Source organism: Leopardus geoffroyi, chromosome C3, assembly GCF_018350155.1.
Source record: "Leopardus geoffroyi isolate Oge1 chromosome C3, O.geoffroyi_Oge1_pat1.0, whole genome shotgun sequence".
Classification (NCBI taxonomy): Eukaryota; Metazoa; Chordata; class Mammalia; order Carnivora; family Felidae; genus Leopardus; species Leopardus geoffroyi.
The window spans coordinates 63,204,473-63,227,841 of NC_059338.1; the positions used below are offsets into that span (position 1 = coordinate 63,204,473).

General features: G+C 36.1%; 1 protein-coding gene across 4 annotated transcripts in view; it reads right to left on the reverse strand.

The window, feature by feature from the left end:
• AKT3 (AKT serine/threonine kinase 3) overlaps nt 1–23,369 on the reverse strand; it is a 308,341-nt gene that overhangs the window by 72,103 nt on the left and 212,869 nt on the right. For 3 of the 4 annotated variants that reach the window (XM_045453166.1, XM_045453167.1, XM_045453169.1), the window contains 2 exons: nt 22,433–22,498; nt 21,067–21,135 (listed from right to left, as the gene is read on the reverse strand). The exons of the other annotated variant lie outside the window; for it this stretch is intronic. In XM_045453166.1, coding sequence (XP_045309122.1) covers nt 21,067–21,135; nt 22,433–22,498 — 135 coding nt within the window. The remainder of the gene's footprint in view (nt 1–21,066; nt 21,136–22,432; nt 22,499–23,369) is intronic. 4 annotated transcript variants of the gene reach the window in all.

Below are 23,369 nucleotides of genomic sequence, written 5' to 3' on the forward strand. Positions count from 1 at the left end.
CTCTGCTCATGCTCTCTTTCTCTCTCAAAATAAGTAAATAAACAAACAGGGAAACAAAGAAATGTAAAGAAAATCCTGTAAGACACATAATTAAATAGCTGAAAGCAAGGGATAAAAGAAAAGTTTAATAGGACAGGGGTGGTGGTAAAGAGACACGTTAAGGGGCACCTGGGTGGCTCAGTTGGTTGGGCATCTGACTTCCGCTCAGGTCATGATCTCACAGTTCATGAGTTTGAGGCCCATGTCAGGCTCTGTGCTGACAGCTCAGAGCCTGGAGCCTGCTTCAGATTCTGTGTCTCCCTCTCTCTCTCTGTCCCTCCCCCACTCACATTTCGTCTCTCTCTCTCAAAAATAAACATTAAAAACAATTTTTCAAAATTCAAAAATAAAAGAGACATGTTAAGCACAGGGACCAAAGAATGAGTGCACACTCCTTGTCAGAAACCGTGTAGGGGCGCCTGGGTGGCTCAGTCGGTTAAGTGTCCGACTTTGGCTCAGGTCATGATCTCACGGTTCGTGGGTTCGAGCCCCACATCGGGCTCTGTGCTCACAGCTCAGAGCCTGGAGACTGCTTCAGATTCTGCGTCTCCCTCTCTCTCTGTTCTTCCCCTGCTCTCACTCTGTCTCTCTCTCACTCTCTCAAAAATAAAGATTAAAAAAAAAAAAAAACTCTGCAAACCAGGAGAAAGTGGAGAGGCACCTTGATAGTAAGTAAATATAGAACAGGCAAACTAGAATTTTATACACAGCTAAAGTATCTTTTCAAAAATGACAGTAAAATAGAGCCTTTTGGGGACATGCAAAAGGTTAGAGAAATGAGCCCCAGAAACACTATACTATAAATGTTCAAGGTAAATGCTTCAGGCTGAAGCAAAATGGTACCTGATGGAAAACTGGATCTACACAAGGTAAAGAAGAGACTGTAAATCATAACTTTGTGGGTAAATATATGTTGATTTTTCTTGTGTTATTAATCTTTTTAAAAGACAGTTCTGGTTTAAAACAAAAATAACAATGCATAGTGGCATTTATGGCATATGTAAAGGTAAAATGTATTAACAGCAGCATAAAAGCCTGAAGGGGGGAAATGAAGGTGTTCAGGTCAAAGGGTCTTATGGTATGTGAAATGGTACAACCTAACTTGAAAATAAAATGGGATAAGCATGAGTCTGTATTTAAAACCTAACCCCCAAAAATGCAGTTCCCCCAAAACTTGCAAATAAAATATTAGTGAATACTACCAAACTCCTAAAGAAGAGATCATAACAATTTCATGCAAATACTTGCAGAAAATAAGAGGAGGAAATACTTTACACAAGGCCAGCATTACCTTAATACAAAACCAAAGCTACTACATGAAAGGTATCAATATTCCTCATAATCACAGATGTAAAAAGTCTTAACAAAACTTTACCAAATCATATCCAACAAAGGCTGACAATACAACATGACTGATGATGGTTAATTCCAAGAATGAAAGATTGGTTTAACATTTGAAACCAATGTAATTCACCGTATTAACAGACTAAAAAAGGGAAAACCATATGATCATCTCAAGCAACGCAGAAGAAGTTTTAAGAAAACTTGATGGCCACTGATACTAAAATCTCTTAACAAAGCAGGAACAGGAGAGAAGTTCTTCAACCTGATAAAAGGCATTTAAAAATGTATAGCTATTATCACACTTAATAATGACAGACTGAATCTCTTTTCCCTCTGAGAGTGGGAACAAGGATGTTCACTTCTTTTATTTGGCATTGTGCAGGAGTTCTTAGCCAGGTGAAATAAGGCATAGACAGACAGACAGACAGACAAATATATGAATGTCATTCAGATTGGAAAGGAAGTAAAACTGCCTTTATTCACAGGCAATAAGCCTGTCTACAAAGACATTCCAAAGAAATTTACCAAAAAAATTATAAAACAAGAAGTGAGCTTCAGAAACCCATGGGATACAAGGTCAATACACAAAAGCTCAAATGTATTATATGCTAGCAATAAACAACTGGCAATGAAAAAAACCAGTAGAAATATGTAAGGGAAAAATTGGTAACAGTCGTGCAAGACTTACACAGTGAAAATTACAAAATGTGTCAGTAGAAATTAGAGAAGACAAAAGTAGACAGATACACTGAGCACATAGATCACAACACTAATATTGTTGACATGTCAGTTTTCCCCAAAATGATCTACAGACTCAAAGCAAATGCATCAGAGTCCCAGCAGGCTTTCTCTGTAAAGATTAAGAAGCTGATACTAGATTGATATGGAAATGTATAGGACCTAAAAGGGCCACAACAATTCTGAGAAACAACAGTATTCTTCCTAATTTTAAGACATACTTTAAAGCTACCATAATCAAGACAATATGGTATCAGTGTAAAGAACGCCACATCAACTTATAGAACACAGTGGGGAGTCCAGAAACATACAAATATGTGACAAATTGATTTCTGACAAAAGTGTTAAGGTCATTCAATGCGGCAGAGTACAGTACTTCCAATAAAAGATGCTGGAATAACTGGATATCCATATGGGGAAAAAAAGGAACACCAATCCTTACCTTTTCATATGCATAAAAATCAATTTAAAATAGGTCATAGATCTAAATGTAGCAGATACAACTATAAAGTTCTAGAAGAAAATATTTATGATTTAGGGTAGACAAAGACTTCTTGGATAGCAGACCAAAAAAATAAAAACCAGAAAAGACAAGAATTGATAAATTGAGACTTCAAAACTAAAAACTGTTGTCAAAAAATATCAGTGAGATGATGAAAAGACAAGGTAGAGTATGGGGGAAATAATTTTGATGCATATATTTGGCAAACTACTTGTAACCAGAACATATGAAGAACTCTTATAGTAACAATGAGAAAATAATCCAATTAATAAATTAGGCAAAGTATTTGGACAGGTCACAAGAAATGAATAGCCAAGAAGTGTGTGAAAAGATATTTAATATCATTTTAATCATCAGAGAAAGGCACCTTAAAACCACAATAATACACATCTATATTCTGACTAGAATAACTAAATTAAAGAGATTGACCCCACCAAGTGTTGTGGAGTAATTAGAATTCTCACTACATTGCTATCAGAAATGTCAAATGACACTACTTTAGAAAACAATTCTGGACTTTTTTAATAAAACATAAACGTATGTTTACCACAAACTCAGCAATGATACTCCTCAGTGTTTACCTAAGAGAAAACAAAACCTGTACATGAATGTGTGTATCAGCCTTTTTATTAGGAAATAACTGCAGTCAGTCCAAATGTACACCAAGAGCAGGGCAGATCTTCGTCTAGCCATGCAATCCATCACAACTCAGCAAGAAAAGGAACAAGCTATTGAGAAGTGCCACAAAAAGAATAAACTCAAAAACCTTAGGCTGAGGAAAAGAAACACACAGAGCAGTATATATTATATGATTCAATTTCAAAGAAACTTTAGGAAAGGTAAATCAAATCTTTAGTGTCACAAAGCAGGTCAGTGGTTGCCTAGGGCCTAGTGTGGGTGCAGGACGGGGTGACAGATGGCATGTCAGAACTTTTTGAGGCAACAAATATTCCACATCTTTATTATAATGGGGACTCTATGCACGTAATGTTTGTCAAGACTCATGTAACGTGTATTTAAAGGGAGCACATTTTATTGCATGTAGATTATAACCAAGCAAAGTTGATTAAGTTAAGGAAATAATCTAAATGTCCCAAAATTTGGTAAGGATTTGATAAATTATAGTATATCTACATAATTAATCAGTAGACAATTAGTATATATTTTAGAATACTAAATAAAATGGAAAACGTGTACAGTATAAAAACAGGAAATATATTAACATGGTAAGAGCAATTATTGCTAGGCGGTGAGATTTAGAGTGGTTTTCATCTTCTGTTTTTTACCTTGAAAATCACTTATAATTATTTGTTTGATATGAATTCCCCAAACACTATGATTTCCATAAATACAGAGGCCATCTGTCTTGTTCCTGTCATATACCAAGTACACAGTGACTAGCTTCTAGCAAGCAGTCAATAAATTTATTTTACAACTGAATTAAAATAACTACTTTTTTGGCTTTTTGATGTTCTGCAATGGACATGCAGTTGTTACACTGTAATCAGAAAGAAACTTTGCAAAGCTTTCAAATACATGTACTGTTAACCCCCGTGGCTAATTTAATGCTGTATTAGTTTTGTTTTCCTGACAGAAGCACAGGGAAAAGCACAGGAAAAGACCATGCAAGTACTCTAGAGCTTTGAATCTTCAGAGCCAAACCTAATACGTAGCACATAATATGTGTTCAATAAATATGTAAAGAATACAGGGAAATTCAAAAATACTTTCCAAATAATTATCTATAGGGAAAACAAGGTTTACACTTCTCAAGATATTTTTATTAGAAGCATAAGAAAATCATATAAAATAATTGAATATTCTTGTTTTTGTTCAAAAACAACGAGTTACTTGCTACTCAAGCAAAAAACATAGAAAGTTTAGAAATTTAAGTTCCTTTAAGGGAACGACTACATGTCTTTTGTGTGTTGTACTTAGTCAAGCTGTTAGGAAGACACTAATGTAAACAGATGATCTTAACCTACTAAATAAGACTATTTCTTCACAAAACCGGTAATGTTTATTTTGAAAATAAATTGCTATATCTTGCAAAACAGTTATATTCTTTTTCTTAACTGAAGTGTAATTGACGTACAATGTCCCACTAGTTTCAGGAGTACATCATAAGGACAGTGACTTGATATTTTTATATATTGTGAAGTGATCCCCACAATGTCCAGTTATGATCTGTCACCATACAAAGTTATTATAGTATTACTGACCATATCACCTATGCTGTATGTCACATCCCCGTGACTAATCTATTTTATAACTAAAAGTTTGTACACCTTAGTCCCCTACACCTATTTCACCCCGCCCTCCCCCTGTGGTAACCAAGTTTATTTCCTGATTTATAGAATAGATTTATTGTATCTATGAGTCTATTTGTTTTATTTGTTCATTTGCTTTGTTTTCTAGATTCCATATACAAGTGAAATCATATGGTATCTGTTTCTCGGATTCATTTCACTTAGCGTAATACCCTCTAGGTCCATCCATGTTGTCATGAACAGCAAGATTTCACTGTTTTTTATGGATAAGTAATACTCCAGCGTAAATGTATGTTTGTGTATGTATACATTATGTACACACAAAGTAATAAAAGTTATAGATAGAGAGATACATCATCTTCTTTATCCATTCATCTATCAGCAGTCACTAAGGTTACTTTCAAATATCCTGGCTATTGTAAATCATGCTGCAGTGAGCATAGAGGTGCATATATCTTTTCAAATTAGTTTTCATTTACTTTGAATAAAGACCCAGAAGTGGAGTTTGCTGGGTCATATGGTAGTTCTATTTTTAATTTTTTGAGAAACGTCCATGCTGTTTTCCATGGTCACTGCACCAATTTGCATTCCCATCAACAGTGTTCCAGGGCTCCCTTCCCACTACATTGTCACCAACACTGTTATTTTTTGTCTTTTTGTTAACAGCCAATCGGATGAGTGTGAGTGAGGTGATATCCCATCATGGTTGTGATTTGCATTTTTTGATGATGAGTGATGTTGAGCATATTTTCATGTGTCTATTGGCCATTTATATGTCTTCTTTGAAAAAAGTCTATTCAAGTCCTCTGCCCATTATGTAACAGAATTGTTTTTTTAAAATATTAAGTTGTGTAAGTTTTTCATATATTTTAGATATTAAATCCTTATTGGATGGGGTACCTGGGTGGTTCAGTCAGTTGAGCATCTGACTTCAGCTCAGGTCATGATCTCACAGTTCATGAGTTCAAGCCCCACGTCAGGCTCTGTGTTGACAGCTCAGAGCCTGGAGCCTGCTTTGGATTCTGTGTTTCCCTCTCTCTGTTCCTCCCCTACTTGTGCTCTCTCTCTCTCTCAAAAACAAATAAATATTAAAAAAAAATTTAAATCCTTATTGGATGTATTTAGAAATACCTTCTTCCATTCAGTAGGTTACCTTTTAGCTTCGTTGATCGTTTCCTTCACTGCAAAAATTTAGTTTTTAATGGAATTTTTCAAAAACAACAACAAAAAACCTGGACTTTAAAAAGTTCCTAACAATTATCATTGCAGTCTAAGATTTACAACACAACTTTTTTTCTTGCAAATACTACCTTTACAACTTTCAGTCATTCCTTTGTAATAGTGAAAAAAAAAACAAAAACAAAAACAAAAAAAAAAAACCAAAAAACAAAAAAACTTAACACCAGAGTAACCAAAATATGTTCAATTTCAATGACTACATTCACTGCCATAATATCTGTTGAAGCTGAAACTTAAATATCCTAAAGACAGTAAGTAAGTAAGCAACAAGAAATGCCAATCTGTGCGATGTGCGGATTAACACCTCCCCTGGGTTTACAAAAAGACAAGATGAAAAGAATGGCTCTGGCCCACCTGCAGGGAAACTACTGGATGACTGATGCTGTCTTAAGTCTGTTTAGGCTGCCGTAACAAAATGCCACAGACTGGGGGTCGCTTGTAAACAAGAGAAATTTATTCTCACAGTTCTGATGAGTCCAAGATCAAGGCACTGGCAGAGTGGGGGTCAGGTGAGAACTTCCTTCCCAGTCTGTCATGGCTGTCTTTCTTCTGTATCCTCACATGGTGGGAGGGGCGAGGAAACTCTCTGGAGTCTCTTTTATGAGTACACTAATCCCACTCATGAGGGTTCCATGTTCATGACTAATCACCTTCCAAAGACCCCACCTCCTAATATCATCACCTTGGGGGTTAGGTTTCAACACATGAGTTCTGTGGTGAGGGGGACACAAATACTCAATCCACAGCAAATACTACATATAAAACCGGAACAGTATTAATTACATTATAAAACAAACACCTGAATACTTAGTATTCAAGTACTTCGAATGGAAAGACACTCTGAATGCAAGCATTCTTACATTTAACAGGCAATTCATAGAATTATATTCTAGACTGTGTCTACCCTCTTCACAGGCTAACTCCAGAGTCTGCATTAGTTTTCAAGGAAAGTTCTTTCAGAAACGATTGTGATATAGACAGAACAAAAAATGCTGTATTTTAATAGCCTAGTTAAATTAAAATTTCTTGAAATACAAATTAAACCTTTATGATGTTACAGAAAAAATGAAAGAGATCTAAGGTCAAACTTGCTGGACACTGAAACACTTGGTTGGTGGCAGCCGTGTTAGCCATAAATTATCAGTTAAATGCCTCAAGCCCTGCAGCCTCTACTTCTTGGCCTCTTCTTACAAGTAGGAAAATATATGAATTCTAGATCACCAAGTAGGTGCCTGATATCTGAAAAAACAGCCTGTCAACCGGCAATTTTTAAATTTTTTAAAATGCTTGTTTACTTTTGGGAGAGACAGAGTGTGAGTGGGGGAGGGGCAGAGGGAGACAGGCTCTGAGCTGTCAGCACAGAGTCTGACACGGAGCTCGAACCCACGAACTGTGAGATCATTATCCAAGCCGAAGTCAGATGCTCAACCAACTGAGCCATCCAAGTGCTCCTAAATGGGCAAGTTTTTTTTTTTTTTTTTCCAACGTTTATTTATTTTTTTTGGGACAGGGAGAGACAGAATATGAACGGGGGAGGGGCAGAGAGAGAGGAAGACACAGAATCGGAAACAGGCTCCAGGCTCTGAGCCATCAGCCCAGAGCCTGACGCAGGGCTCGAACTCACGGACCGCGAGATCGTGACCTGGCTGAAGTCGGACGCTTAACCGACTGTGCCACCCAGGTGCCCCAAAAGAAGTGATGCAAGACAAGTTAAGAAAATTTTCTGGGATTAAAAGTCAAATAATGAAAATACTTAATAATGTGAAAAGTACAAAAAATAATTTCCTTTTAGGGATGCCTGTGTGGCTCAGCTGGCTGAGTGTCTGACTCTTAATTTCGGCTCAGGTCACGATCCCAGGGTTGTGGGATCGAGCCCCATGTTGGGCTCCACACTGAGCATTGAGTCTGCTTGAGATTCTCTCTCTCTCCCTCTCCACCCCCCCCCCCCTTGCTTATGCCCTCTCTCTCTAAAACAAGTTTTAAAAAATTAATAATTCCTTTAAAAATTAATTTTAAATTCCCAATATACTATTACAATTTAAATAATTTATATGAAAATATTTTATTGAAACTACATTAACAAGATAAAGAAGAGATTGCTCAGTTCTATCACATTAAATATTAACAGATTCTTCATTTGGAAAATAAAATATACTTTTAAAAAGGTGAATGTTCCCAAGGTCATTATTTTAAAATATTTGTATTTATTAGGATATATGTGAAATATCTGGGCTATTTATGAAATATATCTAATACCAATACAATAAAAATAATAAACATTATCATTTTGAGCACTCAGGGAAGTGCATTCTAACAATCATAAAAGCTACATAATGTTATCTCCATATTACAGATGATTAAATATAGTAAGTTGAAGTCACTATTCCCATATTATCACATTAGGCATTATTTTCGAATACCTCTACTTGCTGGGCACTGTACTAAGTGACTTACATGCATAATCCTCAAAACGCCCCTTATAAAATAGGTAGATTCTTATCTGCATCACAGAAATGAGAAAACTAAGGCTTAGAGATGGCATAAAATTCACCTAGCGTCCCATAGCTATTAAGTGGTAGGGCTGAGTTCAAACTTAGGTCATCTGTCTCTAAGGCATATCATCTATTTATTACACTAAAACTACAGTTTCTATGAATTTGAGACAGTCAACGTATAAATTATTCCATTAAGAAGAAATCTCACTCATGAGTCTCCTTCATAATTGCATAGTATGAACTGCATAGGACAAAGAACTTACTACAGAGTGCAGCTTCTCAAGGTGCAGAACGAGAAGACGACAGCCACCCATCTGTGCTGAAAGATCAGTGCTGCAGTCGCATCTCAGAGCTGCTCTCTTCACAGCCTCCGTGCATGCAGCTCCTTCCCCGGTACCTGTTTCCCCATCCTTTTTGCAGTCAAGTCTCAGTCTAAGTGCAACTTCCTCAAGCCAGGTAACTCAATTTATAGGAAGTAGGTTCTCCATTCCCTCTCATAGCATCTGTTCGGTGCTACTACAATACATTTGTTGGGTTTAGTTTATGACTGGTTTACTCACCCCAGTGCACCCTAAGACTGGAACACAATAAGCACTCAATATATCTATCTTTCTTTCTTTCCTTCTTGCTTGCTTGCTTTCTTTCTTTCTTTCTTTCTTTCTTTCTTTCTTTCTTCTAACGTTTATTCATTTTTGAGAAAGAACACAAGCTAGGGAGGGGCAGAGAGAGGGAGACAAAGAATCCTAAGCAGGCTCCAGGCTCTGGGCTGTCAGCACAGAGCCCAACGCAGGGTTGAACGCACGAACCGTGAGATCATGACCTGAGCCGAGGTTAGATGCTTAACCAACTGAGCCACCCAGGCACCTCTAAATATTTCTGAATGAATAAACAAATCTTATTTGGAAAACATACACCTTTAAATAGTCCACTGGTCAAAGAAAACATGACTTGATAAATTAGTAAATTTGGGGAAAGAATAAGAGACATTAAAACCATGTAAAAACCTATATAACATTAAAAATATGCTACAAATATTCATATAACATATAACATAAAATTGGTTTCTACAGGGAAGTTTATACATGAAATACTTTGATCAGAAAAGAAAAAAGGCTTAATAAATGCTGTAAGTTTCCACATTAGAAACAAGGATAAGAAAAGCAAATTAAACCCACAGTAACCAGAACGAAGGAAATAATAAAGAGCAAAAGTCAATGAAATAGATAACCCAAAAATAAGAGAAAAAAATCAATAAAAACTACAGCTTAAAATATCAATAAAAATTATTAACTTTTAGGAAAAATGATCAGAAATAAAGAGAGAAGACACAAGTTGAAATATTAAAAGAGACACACGAACCACTGCTCCCAGACACTGATGCAATACCAGGGAACATTAACAATATTAAGGAGGGGCGCCTGGGTGGCTCAGTCAGTTAAGCGTCTGACTTCGGCTCAGGTCATGATCTCACAGTCTGTGAGTTTCAGCCCCGCATTGGGTTATGTGCTGACAACTCAGAGCCTGAAGCCTGCTTCAGATTCTGTGTTCCTCTCTCGTTCTGCCATTCCCCCGCTCAGGCTCTCTCTCTCAAGAATAAATAAACATCAAAAAAAAAAAATTTTTTTTAAAGAAAACAGTATTAAGCAAATACACTTAAAAATTTAGATGAAAGGAATGAATTCTTGGAAACACATAAACTACCAAAGCCCACTCAAGAAAAAATAAAATGCATGGCAATATATCCATGCATTTTATTTTATATATATATGTATTCCTCCCCACCCTCCACCATTCATTGTTATAAGCCTTCCTAAAAAGAAAACTCTTAGTCCAAAAATTTCACTGATAAAATCTACCAGAAAACAGAACAGGAAGCAATGCTTCCCAATTCATTTCAAGAGGCCAACATTATCTCAAATGCAAACCCAGAGACATTACTTGGGGAAGGGAAAAGGAGGGACCTAAACAATATTACAAAGGAACAAAGATTTAAAACTCATAACAAAATCTTGCAAACTGGATCTGACAACACATGAAGAGGATAATACCTCACAACGAAGTTGAGTTTATCTAAGAAATTCAAAGTTGGTTTAACATTAAAAACTCAACAACAAAATTCAGTATATTAGCAGAAAAAAGAAAAAAAACCATATGGCCATCACAATAGAAACAGAGAAATCATTTGACAAAATATTACATCCTATAAGGATTTTTTTAAAAAAAGCTCAGCAAAGTAGGAATAAAAAAAAAAATGTCTTCAACTTGATGAAGGGCATCTATGAAAAACCTACAGCTAACAACATATTTCTTGGTGAAAATATGAATGCTTTCACCCTAAGATCAGGTATAAGACAAGAATGTCTGCTCTCACTATGCTATTTAACACTGTCCTGGAGGTCCTAGATGGTAAAAAAAAGAATAAAAATGCATGAGATTAGAAATAAGTAAAATTGCCTCTATTCTCACATGATATGATCATCTACACAGAGAATCTCAACATATTTACAAAAAATATTTTTAGCAATTGAATGCAAGATTCAAGGGGAAGAAGTATCAATTGCATTTCTATATATTATCAACAAACAATTCAAATTTGCAAGTTCAAACCAATCACTTATAAAAACATCAAAAACATAAAACAGTTCAGGGTAAATTTAACAAAAAATATTCAAGACCTGTGCACTAAAAACTACACAATACTGCTGAAAAAATTAAAGAAAACCTAAATAATGGGAAAGATATATATCATGTTCATGGATTAGAACACATTATTATTAACACAAATTCTCTCCAAATTGATCAACAGATTTAACACAATCCCAATTAAAATCCAGGAGACCTTTACATAGAAACAACAAGATTATTCTATAATTTATATGGAAATGTTAAGGAAATAGGGTTGTAAAAACAATTTTTTAAAAGAACAGAAGGGAAAGACCCAAACTGTCTAATTTTAACACTTACTCTAAAGTAAAAATGCTAACGATAGTGTGACAGGGATAAGAATGGATAAATCTAGATCAATGCAACAAAACAGGGGGCCCGGGTATCAACCCACACGTACACGGTCAACTGATTTTTGACAAAGGTGGCAGGGTAATTTAGTGGGAAAAAGATGGCATTTTCAACAAATATGCTGAAACAGTTAGATATCCAACTGTTAAAAAAAAAAAAAAAAAAAAAAAGAACTGACTCTTATATAGCACCATATACAAAAATTAACTTGAAATGGATCACAGACCTAAATTTAAGTGCTAAAACATTTAACCCTTTTAGAAGAAAACATGGGTTGGGGAGGAGTGGCACACCTGGGTAGCTCAGTCAGTTAAGTATCCAAGTGACTCCAGGTTTTGGCTCAGGTCAGGACCTCGAGGTTCATGAGATTAAGCCCCTTGTCAGACTCCTGTGCTGACAGCACACAGCCTGCTTGGGATTCCCTCTCTGCCTCTTTCTCTCTGTCCCTCCCCTGCTCATGCACATTTTCTCTCTCTCTCTCCCTCCCTCAAAACAAATAAATAGACTTAAAAAGGAAAAAGAAGAAAACATGGGAGAAAAATTTTTAACTTGGGTGAGGAAAAGATGTTTTAAATTAAACATAAAATGCACAAACCACTCATATACAAAAAACCCTCATGAGATGTAGTTCATCTAATTTAAAAGACTTGTCCTTCAAAAGACACTTGTAAGAAACCGTATCAGTGGCTACAAGGAAGGGGGTGATGGGACGCACAGACTGTAAAGGGGCATGAGAGGTTTGTTAGGGTGAGAGAAAAATTCCCCATTAAAAAAAAATGAAAAGGCAGACCACAGACTGGGAGAAAATATTTGCAAAACATCTATATAATAAAGCACTTGTATCTAGGATATATGAAGAATTCTGACTACTCAATTTTAAAAAAGACAAACAACCCAATTAAAAAGTGGCCAAAAATATTTTAGCAGATACTTCAAAAAAGAAGACATCCAAATAGCAAATCAACAGAGGAAAAGGTGTTCAATATTATTAGTTGTTCAGGAAGTTCACATTCAAACTACAAGCTACCACTCCACACTCACTAAAATGGGTAAAATTTTAAAAAGACTAACCATGCCAAGTGCAGTGATGATGCTGAGTAACATCTCAGAAATGTAAAATGAAATTTGGTGGTTTCTTACAAAGTTGGACACACCAGAGGACACAGAAATAGCATTCCTAGGTATTTACCCAAGCAAAAATATATGTCCATATAAAGTTTTATACTGAAATACTCACAAGAGCATTTTTCATAAGAGCCCAAACTGCAAAGAACCCAAATGCCTATCGACTGGTGATTGTATAAGCACATTATGATACAACAATGTAATGGAGTAAATCCATAAAAAGAAACAAGCTACTGACATATGCAACCATTTTGATGAATTTTAAAAGTAACATGCTAAGTGAAAGGTGCAGAGCACAAATGACTACATACCGTGTTTGGGGATTATACTTTTTTGGGGGGAAGGGAGATTATACTTTTTAATGTTTAAGTATTGTGTTCCAATGCCCTGTGTTTTCTCTTCAAGGTCTCCAATTGTACGTACATTGTGTCTTCTGTTTTCACTTTTTGGAAATGCTTACTCTGGGTAATCCAACCTTTGTGTGAGAAGTTTGATTATCCTGGGGCACCCAGGTGGCTCAGTCGGTTGGGTGTCTGACTTCGGCTCAGGTCATGACCCTCGCAGTTCGTGGGTTCGAGCCCCGCATTGGGCTCTGTACTGACAGCTTGGAGCCTGGAGCCTGGAGCCTGCTTCAGATTCTGTCTCTCTCTGCCCGTTCCCTGTTCACACACTGTTTCTCTCTTAAATATAAATAAAACATTAAAATTAGAAACAAAAACAAAGTTTCATTATCTTGAAAATGCCGTGCCGTGCCATAACCACATGGAAAAGAATTGTGGAAATAGGCAAATACCTGATCGGTTCCTACAGTTCCAGTCAGATTCTCCAGTGAGATTCTAGATATGAAAGTAAGCCTCTTAGATGTTGAAACTAGTGAAGGCTTTGAATTATTACCTTAGATGCAGTGATATATTGGTTTAATGATTCACTGTAGGAAGCCAGCCTTGAAATATTATAAAATTATGCTAAAGTATATACTAAAAATATTCCCAAACTTATTTTGCCTTAAACTTTACATGCTAAAGTGAATTTTACAATGTATCTTTCTTGGCTTGGGAATTTTTGAAAACACATCGGATGAAAGCAATGAAACTCTGATATAACCTACATAATATATTCATAATTAAAATGGTGGGCAAAGAAATTAACTTGCCAGACTCCTAACACTAAAGATATTTATACACACATAAAGTTTAGTAAAAATTTTAAAGTCATCGCTATGAATATGAAATGATACTTTTAATTTAAAAATCACCCAAATCACACCTCCATAAATTAGTGAGCAGAACTACAATTTCTCACTGTTGGCACTTCTGCCTCACGTGAATTTGAAATGACAGACTTGGGTTCACTGAAGACAAACAATGAAAAACCTAAAGTATGAGAAGATCTCAAGACTGGCATGAAACTGAAAGTCATATGCAAACAACGAAATGAATTTTTTCAAAGAGATTAATATAGTGTACAATGAGCACAGTGTCAGTTCATCTGTATCCACACAAAGAAAATAGAAGGGTGTGAAGAATTTATCAGGTGAACAAATATTTCTACACAGTGACTGTCCTTTACCTCCGAACGGATATCTTAACTTCCAATTCCAGCCTGGAGAGAGATTTACAGAGGTCTGGAAAGAAATATGGCTGTGAGTAAGATTTGGGGGAAGAATCCTAACTAGAGGCATCCCAGTGTTGTTTTTTTGCTTTTATTTGTCTTATTTTTTAAGACTTTAAGTAATCTTATGGAACTCTGGTAATACCTGAGCTACAAAAAGAGATGACTTGGATGTGTTGGCAGCATGTCACTGGTCATATTACTGGAACGCTTTCATAGTGTGTTCTCCAGATGCTGGATGGCTGCTTACCAAAGGTGCTCTGAGTTTGCTTTCACAGCCTTGTTCTAGTGAGCTCTGAACTAACTCTTGTACGTTCCATCCTATCACCAAGGTTCACACCCTACATTGACCCAAGAAAAAGGAAGAATCCATGCTTCTGCTTAGGAACTAGTCAATGTTCAATCCTAGCACATTTGTCAACTGTTATCTTGCAGGATTCACTCTACTCTGTTCTATACATACTTGGCTTCACAGGCTTCTCCTGCCTGGCTCCTTCTGTCCAGGATTCTCCTTAGGCTTCTCTCATCGCCAACACCTCTCATGTTGATATCCCCAGGCACCATTCTTGGCCACTAATGTCCTAACTTTACATATTTTTCTCACAACGGACATTTCTTCCCTTCTTTGGTTTCAGCATTGCTGATGAAGCCTATTTGTACCTCTGACCTAACTCTACCTCCTTGTTAGCCCCAACAGGCTCCTCCAATAAAAGATGATCATGCCGGGACTCATTCCTCTTCCTGTGTTTCCTTTTTGAATAGCCCAGTATCCACACAAGTCCCCCCAAGCAACAAGCAGAAAACTGTGCCATGTTTTTCTCTTTCCGTTTAGTCCTTAAATCCTAGAATTTTATTCCTTCTAATATTACCTCAATTAATGACTCTAACAGTTTATAACTGGATGACAAAAAACCTAAATGCAGTCTCATCTGAAGTAGTTTCCCTGTTTCCAATTCTGTCTTCTTCAGTCCAAGCTTCATATTGCTACCAAGTACTCCTCCTGAAACATTTTCTTACAGAAATCCTTCCACGATGCTTCACTGTCTTCAGGATAAAACCCAAATTACTTGGAAGATCTGTCCTAATACGACACTGAATACTTGTTCATACACTTCTGACTTTCCTCTGCAGGACTTTAGCACTGCCCATCCTGTGTTGTAGCTGGGCAGATGGGGGAGAATTTGCATATTCCTGCACATTCTACACATTCTATTGCCTTGTTTGGAATGCCCTCCTTCGCATTTGTACTGATGTAACTTAGAGTTCAACTTAAGTCTTAGCATAGCAACCACCCAAAGCATTTCTCTGGCATTCTCTCCTTTTCTCTTCCCTCTTTCCTCCAGACTGATTCAAGTGCCCATTCTCTGTTTCCCATAGCAATCAGTGTTATCATGGCAATAATAACACTATTAGGTATATACACACTCTCTTGTCTATAATCCCAATTAGAGAGTCATCTTTTAAAAGAAAGTGCCAAGTTTTTCCTTATTTGTGTATCTGCTGAGGTCCAGTCAGTAGTAGTTGCTCATTAAATATTTAATAGGCAAATGAATTCTAATGGAATAGGTTCTGAAGTACATACATAAATTATCAAGTATAATCAAAATCATTCCTGAAAAATTCCTGAGGCAGGTACTACACTGGAGACCCAACATACTGTCTCAATATAGTTAAGCTCAGCACTTCTTCCTTCAGCAACAAAGTACCATAATTTCTCCAGATGAACATCTGTAGTTATGATGCACTTAATGACAATGTTTTCTGAAAACTATGTGTTTTTAAGCACTAGGGTTTGTATCCCATGAAACTCTATGGAGGGCAAGTAGAAACGAACATGGAGTAAAAGAACAGCAAACTTACATTTCTCATCTTGAGGTGACTGCCAACACACTTAACAAGAATGGAAGAATCATCAAATCCTTCCTATCTATCTACTATCTTTCTATCTACTGATCTATCTACTGTCTATTTCTATGATGTCCTTTGCTGAGCTTTTTACTTTGAATTCATATAAGTTAATTGCAATTATGATGTGATTCCCATTGTACTGATATGCCTATAAAGACCTGCTGATTTTTTACAATCGATATCCTCTCACAATCCACTTCCTGAATAATCCGGATTATTCAGTGCTTTCAACAATACTGGCAAACACAGGGAAGATAACAAGCATGGCCTCGAACATGCTCAATTTCCATGCCGTCTACTAGGCTGAAAGAAGTTCATATATTCACAAAAATGTTAAGTAAGAAAAAGAATGTCTCAACTGTTGTATTTATATTTCATGATAAGCATTCCAGAACACAGACTCAAAGGATGCTACTGCTAATTAAAAATCAAGACAATAAACACAAATTAAGTAAAGACTGGGCTAGTTACGATGATTTCAAATGGCCCACTAAAGAAGTCCACCTCAGGGCACAGGTGAGATACAGAGAGGTCTGAATATATTGCCGTTTCATGAGCACCACGTTTACCAGAGCTTACTTTCCAATACGTCAGTCATCTCCTACCCACATCTCCTAGTTACCACCCAGATGTTCCCCATTGGATAATTCCCAGCGCATCGGTGAGTATTGGTATGGACAGCCTGCCTGTGTGAGTTTACGGCTTCCCTTGCTTTACCTCTATGTCAACCTTATTTCCAAACAGAAGTACTCTGTTCCGTATTTTTTCTATAGAAATTGAGTTTTCTGCATTTCTAGGAAGCATCCCTGGGCAGAATAAGTGTCATGGTGAACCTAAAGCAAAACCAAAATTAAATAAGTCACCATAAGGATATACTGAACATAGATTTCCTTCAGAGAAACAATAAATTTAAGAAGAGAAATAAACACATTAAGTTCCAAGAACAAAATAACTATTTGTATTTATGAAGTACATTCAGAATGTATTCAAAAGTATATTTGATAACTTAAAAGAGAAAAACTGGGAAATTACAAATAAGAAACTTTCTTTGCACTAAAAGTGTATAAATACAATCAAATTTTCCAAATGTATCTATATAGATGGCAATGCTATAATTGCTATCCATGCACATACAGAATCAGTTCACCTGCTGCAATCCATTAAATAATTCAGTCTTTATCTATAACACATTCTCAAAACAGAAATTCCGAAAAAAGAGAGCTATAATGTAGGAGTTTCAGTGCTAAAGAAAACCATCTGGCTAGTCTGAAAATCTGCTTTTGTGTGTAAAATTGTTTCGACAATCATCAGTTAATTAATCTCAGAAGTATGCTAGAGTGTGGGTGCCGCGAGCCCCCCCCCCTCCCCGAGGCTCCGAAGCTTCCCTCACCCCACCACACGAAACCCTCTCCCTCCCGTGAAGTCCCGTGGTTCTTCATCTGTATTTCTGATACAGGTGATAGTTATCACTCTAAGCTGAGTGTGGGCTTGGTACCTTCACCACATGACTACAAACTCTTTGAGGGGAAGATCAAGGTTTAATTCAGATTTTATGCACCATACCTACCCTAGTGCCTTGCACAAAGCCTCAAAAAATGCATATATTTTATAAATACACTCAAAGATACTCCCTCCTGAAGAAACACTTTCAAGTTTTTGGCCAAAATAAACTACACAGTACATTACTTTCTATTTTTCTTCCTACTTCTCAGCAGTTTCCAATTTAAAAATCCCTGTTGATCCCTGTTCCTGGAGAGGATTTATTTATCCTTTTCATTTATTTATTCATTCAAACCATCCAGTAAATATCTGTCAGGTTCCTACTCATGCTAGGTAGTGAGTAAGTTGCTGGCATTTGACCAGCTCAGAGTCTAGTAGGAAATATATAAAAGTAAATAGGTTAGTTATAAAACAACCTGGTAATTGTTATAATAGATGTAAATACATGATACTGTGAAAGAGTAGTTCTCCAAGTTTTTGTTTGTAGAGTTTAACATTTTCCCAATATTGTCTTCCCTGGTCATCTATCAATCCATCCATCTGCCTGCCTGCCTAACTTCCCTCCTTCATTTTTTAAATACATAACGTTTATTTGTAGCACCAAATACAAAAGCTGCTGAAGAACACATAATTGAGAAATAAGTCCTCCCACCTGGTCCCCAGTCACTCGGTTTATCTTCCCAAAGGTACACACTAATGCCCAGTGTATAATTTCAGAGATCGTAATTCCAGAGAGAGTCGACGCATCTATAAAAAGGCATATCACATACACACGGTCCTGCCTTCGTTAAACCATTACAGTAGTGGCATGCTTTATACTCTGCACCATGTTTCTTTCACTTCATAACGTATCTTAGAACTTGTTCTCTATCAGCCAAAACATAAGAGACTGTTAAAAACTGAGAACAAACTGAGGGTTGATGGGGGGTGGGAGGGAGGGGAGGGTGGGTGATGGGTATTGAGAAGGGCACCTTTTGGGATGAGCACTGGGTGTTATGGAAACCAATTTGACAATAAATTTCATATATTAAAAAAAAAAAAAAAAAAAAAAAAGAACTTGTTCTCTATCAGCCAAAACATAAGAGACTGTTAAAAACTGAGAACAAACTGAGGGCTGATGGGGGGTGGGAGGGAGGGGAGGGTGGGTGATGGGTATTGAGGAGGGCACCTTTTGGGATGAGCACTGGGTGTTATGGAAACCAATTTGACAATAAATTTCATATATTAAAAAAAAAAAAAAAAGAACTTGTTCTCTATCAGCCCGTATTGAGCTGCCTCGTTCTTTTTAATGGATATAAAGTATTCCACTGCACGGATACAGCAGTCTCCTTACCAAAGGTACTATGAATGCTGCACTGAATGTATTTATCCAAATTCCATTCTGTGGTATATCTGTGAATATGTATGTGGATAAATTACTGGAAGTGTAACTGCTCTAAGAATATAAGCACTTTTTATTTTGATAGATACTAACATCTCATCAACTTAATTTCCCATGAAATGGGAAACAGCCACCCTCATAACTTAAATTATAACATTTATACAAATGGCTCCCAAACCTGTATCCATAGTTCTGACCCCTTCTTTATCCTCGGTGAGATTTCCATGCTATTTCCACATACTCATTTCCTAGGAACCTTAGGAAAACCCTTTTCACAACCAAATTTATAATCTTGCCCTCAACACATTCTCTGTAATTTCACTATATTAGTTCTCCCTGATTCCAACCAAAAGCCACTTCTGATACCTCTCTTTCTACCCACGACTAAATAATTGGTCATGAACATGTACCGATCTTGCACAATGCCAAGACATTCATTTTCTTTGTATTTTCCCAGATAACATGTGACCGAATGCCTGGGTTTTCTCATCCAACTACTCAAGTTCTTCTGGCCCCTGTGCTCGTCCTGGTAACTCTGCTCACATGATCCCTCTGCTTGCGGAATCTTCTCAAATCAGTTTCCTGCTGAAGTCTCATTAAGCATTAAAGGTCTGCCCTAAATTAGAAAACCCCATAAAGGATTTTCTAATATGACTTTATTAGCACTTAGGTCTTTCACTATACATTCTAATTTATAATACACTTCTATGATAAAATGTAAGCTCCTTCATAGAAAGATGATGTCTTAAACCCACACTGCCTGGTATTTAAAATGTGTTTCCCAAATGAATGAATGAATTTTGCAATGAACTAATTCCTACAAGTCAGATAATTCTACAGGAGAAAATATTCTATAGGGGATATTTAATCCATTTATTTTGGAAAAATAAGACTATTTTAAGGTCTGTGAGACAAATTCCCTATTTAATAATTAAGTTTGTTTTAGAAAATCCACAGTGTAATTATTTCCAGTTAGCTATTCCAGTAAATTGAAATTTTCCCTCACATTGATTTTGATCAAAAATACAGAGGAGAAAGGACAGGGAATAAAGGAATAGGTGAAATGCACCACTAAGACTGTTTCTCTTCAAAACTACAAAAGCCTTTCAAATGTTTTTTTTTTTTAAATAATTTTTAAAAATGTTCGTTTATTTATTTATTTATTTTGAGAGATACAGAGAGTGAGAGTTGGAGTGGGGCAGAGAGATCAGGGAGGGAGGGAGAGGGAGGGAGAGAGAGAGAGAGACAGAGACAGAGACAGAGAGACAGAGAGAGAGAGAATCCCAAGCAGGTTCCATGCTATCAGTGCAGGGCCCAACACGGGGCTTGATCCTATGAACCACAAGATCATGGCCTGAGCCGAAATCCAGAGCCAGATGCTTAACCCACGGAGCCACCCAGGTACCCTGACCCTTTGAATCTCTTCAAATGCAGTCAAGGTTACTCTAACTCCTATGTAAATGAAGAGGAAACTCAGCCAGGATGAGACTATGGAGTACTGTTAAACCGAGTTCAAAAGTGGTTAAATTATCTTTTGTAAGGTTAACAAACACTTGAGGAAGAACAGTGTAAAAAGCTTTAAAAACCCTGTATTTCCAGTTTCCAAAATTAAAAAACATGATTTCAAAACTTGTACAAGTGATAAAATATTTCACACTTACAAAATATAGGAAGAAAAAGAATATGAGTATGCTTTCTAATATATGAAAATAGTTTTAAAAAAGTGACCATTACATTTCATTAGAAATTATTCAGTTCCCATCTACTCCACAGGAGAAAGAGCTACACATATCTCCACAGCAAAGTACAGAATGGTTACATCATAACTTCTATTTTAAATAATTTTTAAAAAGGATGACAATACTACCATGCATATGCTGGATTGACTTCTTGACTCACCTCTCCCCCATTAACATATTCCATCACAAAACACAAACGGTCTTTTGTCTGGAAGGAATATTTCAAGGACTTGAAATGAAAAAGAAAGAATGTTACATTATAATCCAGTATTCTTATAACAATACCAAAATAGAACACTTAGAAACAGTAAGCTTGCTGGATGAAATGTTCTTGCCCTTAAGAATCTACCTACTCCTTAAGAGTGTGTAAGCAAGAGTTCTGAGGAACATAAAACAAATTCTATTTAGATCAGCATTGGATATTGTTAGGGGAAAATTAAAATCAAAATTTTAAGTAAAAACACACTTAGTAATTTTGACGAGCAACTCTCCATCTACTGTGCCGTCTATTTGAAACTGTATTAGTGCCCGAAGTTCCCACCCATGTAACCTTAGAGCGAGGAAGACTCAAAAATACAGCTAGAGTAGTTATGTTCAGGCTTCTAATATAGTTTCACTATTTGCATACTGGGTACAAAACATGACTGAATTCAACAGAGTTGGTTCATATAATTGTGTAAGTTATAAAGACAGCAGAACTTTAGAGCTATCTTAATATACTGGACAATATACACCCAGCAATGTAACAAAGTAAGTCTAGGTATCTGGAAATTCCTACTTTACATAATGCTAAATCTTTAAAATGTTCTCCCTCTTGTATGTCTACCTGTTATTTTTAATCTTAATACATGTCATCAGAACCAAGAACATACAGAAACTTGGCAAATTATGTCTCTATTACAATCTAAGAACAGGACTGAAAAAAAAAATCAGTTTCTTTCAAAACAAGTAACATGCATATAACTCATAGTTTATACTTTGTCCAGTCAAGAAAATACATCATGACTTATCCTACCTTTAATTTAATGTGTATTGTCTTCCTGTGTTTCTGAGAGTACTCTATACCTAAAAGAAGTCTCAATTTCTATAAAAAATATTCAGTAAAGATATCTGCCTTTCATATTTGAAGAGAATGCTGCTTGATCATTTAAATATTTATCAGAAGCCAACAGACAAAGGAAACAAAATCCACTAAGAAATTCTTTTAAGTCTACCATTTTCTCAGTGCTCTACGTATATTTGCTCTGGAGTAATTTGTTTTTGTTTTTGTTTTTAAGGCAGTGAAATTCATGAGGGGAAAAAAAAGTCTCAAAAAAAAAATAATGGAGTACAAATGCATACATATCGTAAACTTAATCCACACACTGCAGTAATTTCAAAGAAACAAAACTTCTAGTCTTCCCACAAAGAAAATGGCATACCTAAATGAATTTTATTTAAAATGTTATTTTTCATGGCTTAGTTTTTGCACAACTCCCTTAAATTTAAAATGTTATGATTATAACATCTGCCCTTCAGCCACTTACTGTTAAAAAGGGGTGTCTAGTGTTCTTTAACACTCTGCTCTCAGTGAGAGTGTGTGCCACTTCATCCTACAAAAGAAAAAGGCAAACCTTTAATATATGTACTAAGCACCAGGGATATAAAATTTTCGCTATTTCTCTACGAGCCAAAGAGGTTAAACCCAGAGGCAGAAAAAGATCTGAAAAGACAATGACATGTGTCCTTTATTGCTGGGCTTTTCCTCCAAACCTTCTCCAAAAACATCCAATTACTTATTTAAATCAGATGGCTGCAAAGTATAATGAACCATATAAACTCAGTCAGGCTTAATCAAAATATACTGATAATGATACAAAAACCACCAAAAAGTTATCAGGGACACAGATGATTAAATAGCTAAACCTTTTCCCTTGAAGGCAATGCCTTAAGCAGCTAATATTTAGGCATGGAGTAGTTATTATTTCCAAGTTCGTAATATATTTTATTCAGGGGGATAGAAAGGATATATTTTAGGAAAGATCACAGAATCTATAAGTCTCCTACTTAAAAGAAAAATCAGTTACCAAAAATAGGAACACAGAATATACACATTAAGATTTAATTTTCAACTATACATTTTAGAAATAGAAACAGAATATAAAAATTGTTATCTTTTTTGCATGTGGCTTTTTAACTTGCTTCTTAAAAAAAAAAGTCACAACCTACTTTAGGTGACAATTTAAAAAATCTGGGTGTATTTCAAACCAAAAATAAGTGTATTTCCCCAATTTTGTACATAAATCTCATTTTGACATCAAAAGTGAACTAGGAGAGATTTTCTTCAACATATGGAGAACTGGAAAAATGTTTCATATTTCAAAAATAACACCATCTTAAAGAAGAAAGGAAAGGAAGATCACTGCTGAAACTAACACAGCATCTCCGGTCTCTGCTTCTAGCAAGATCCTAGACAAAGCTCTT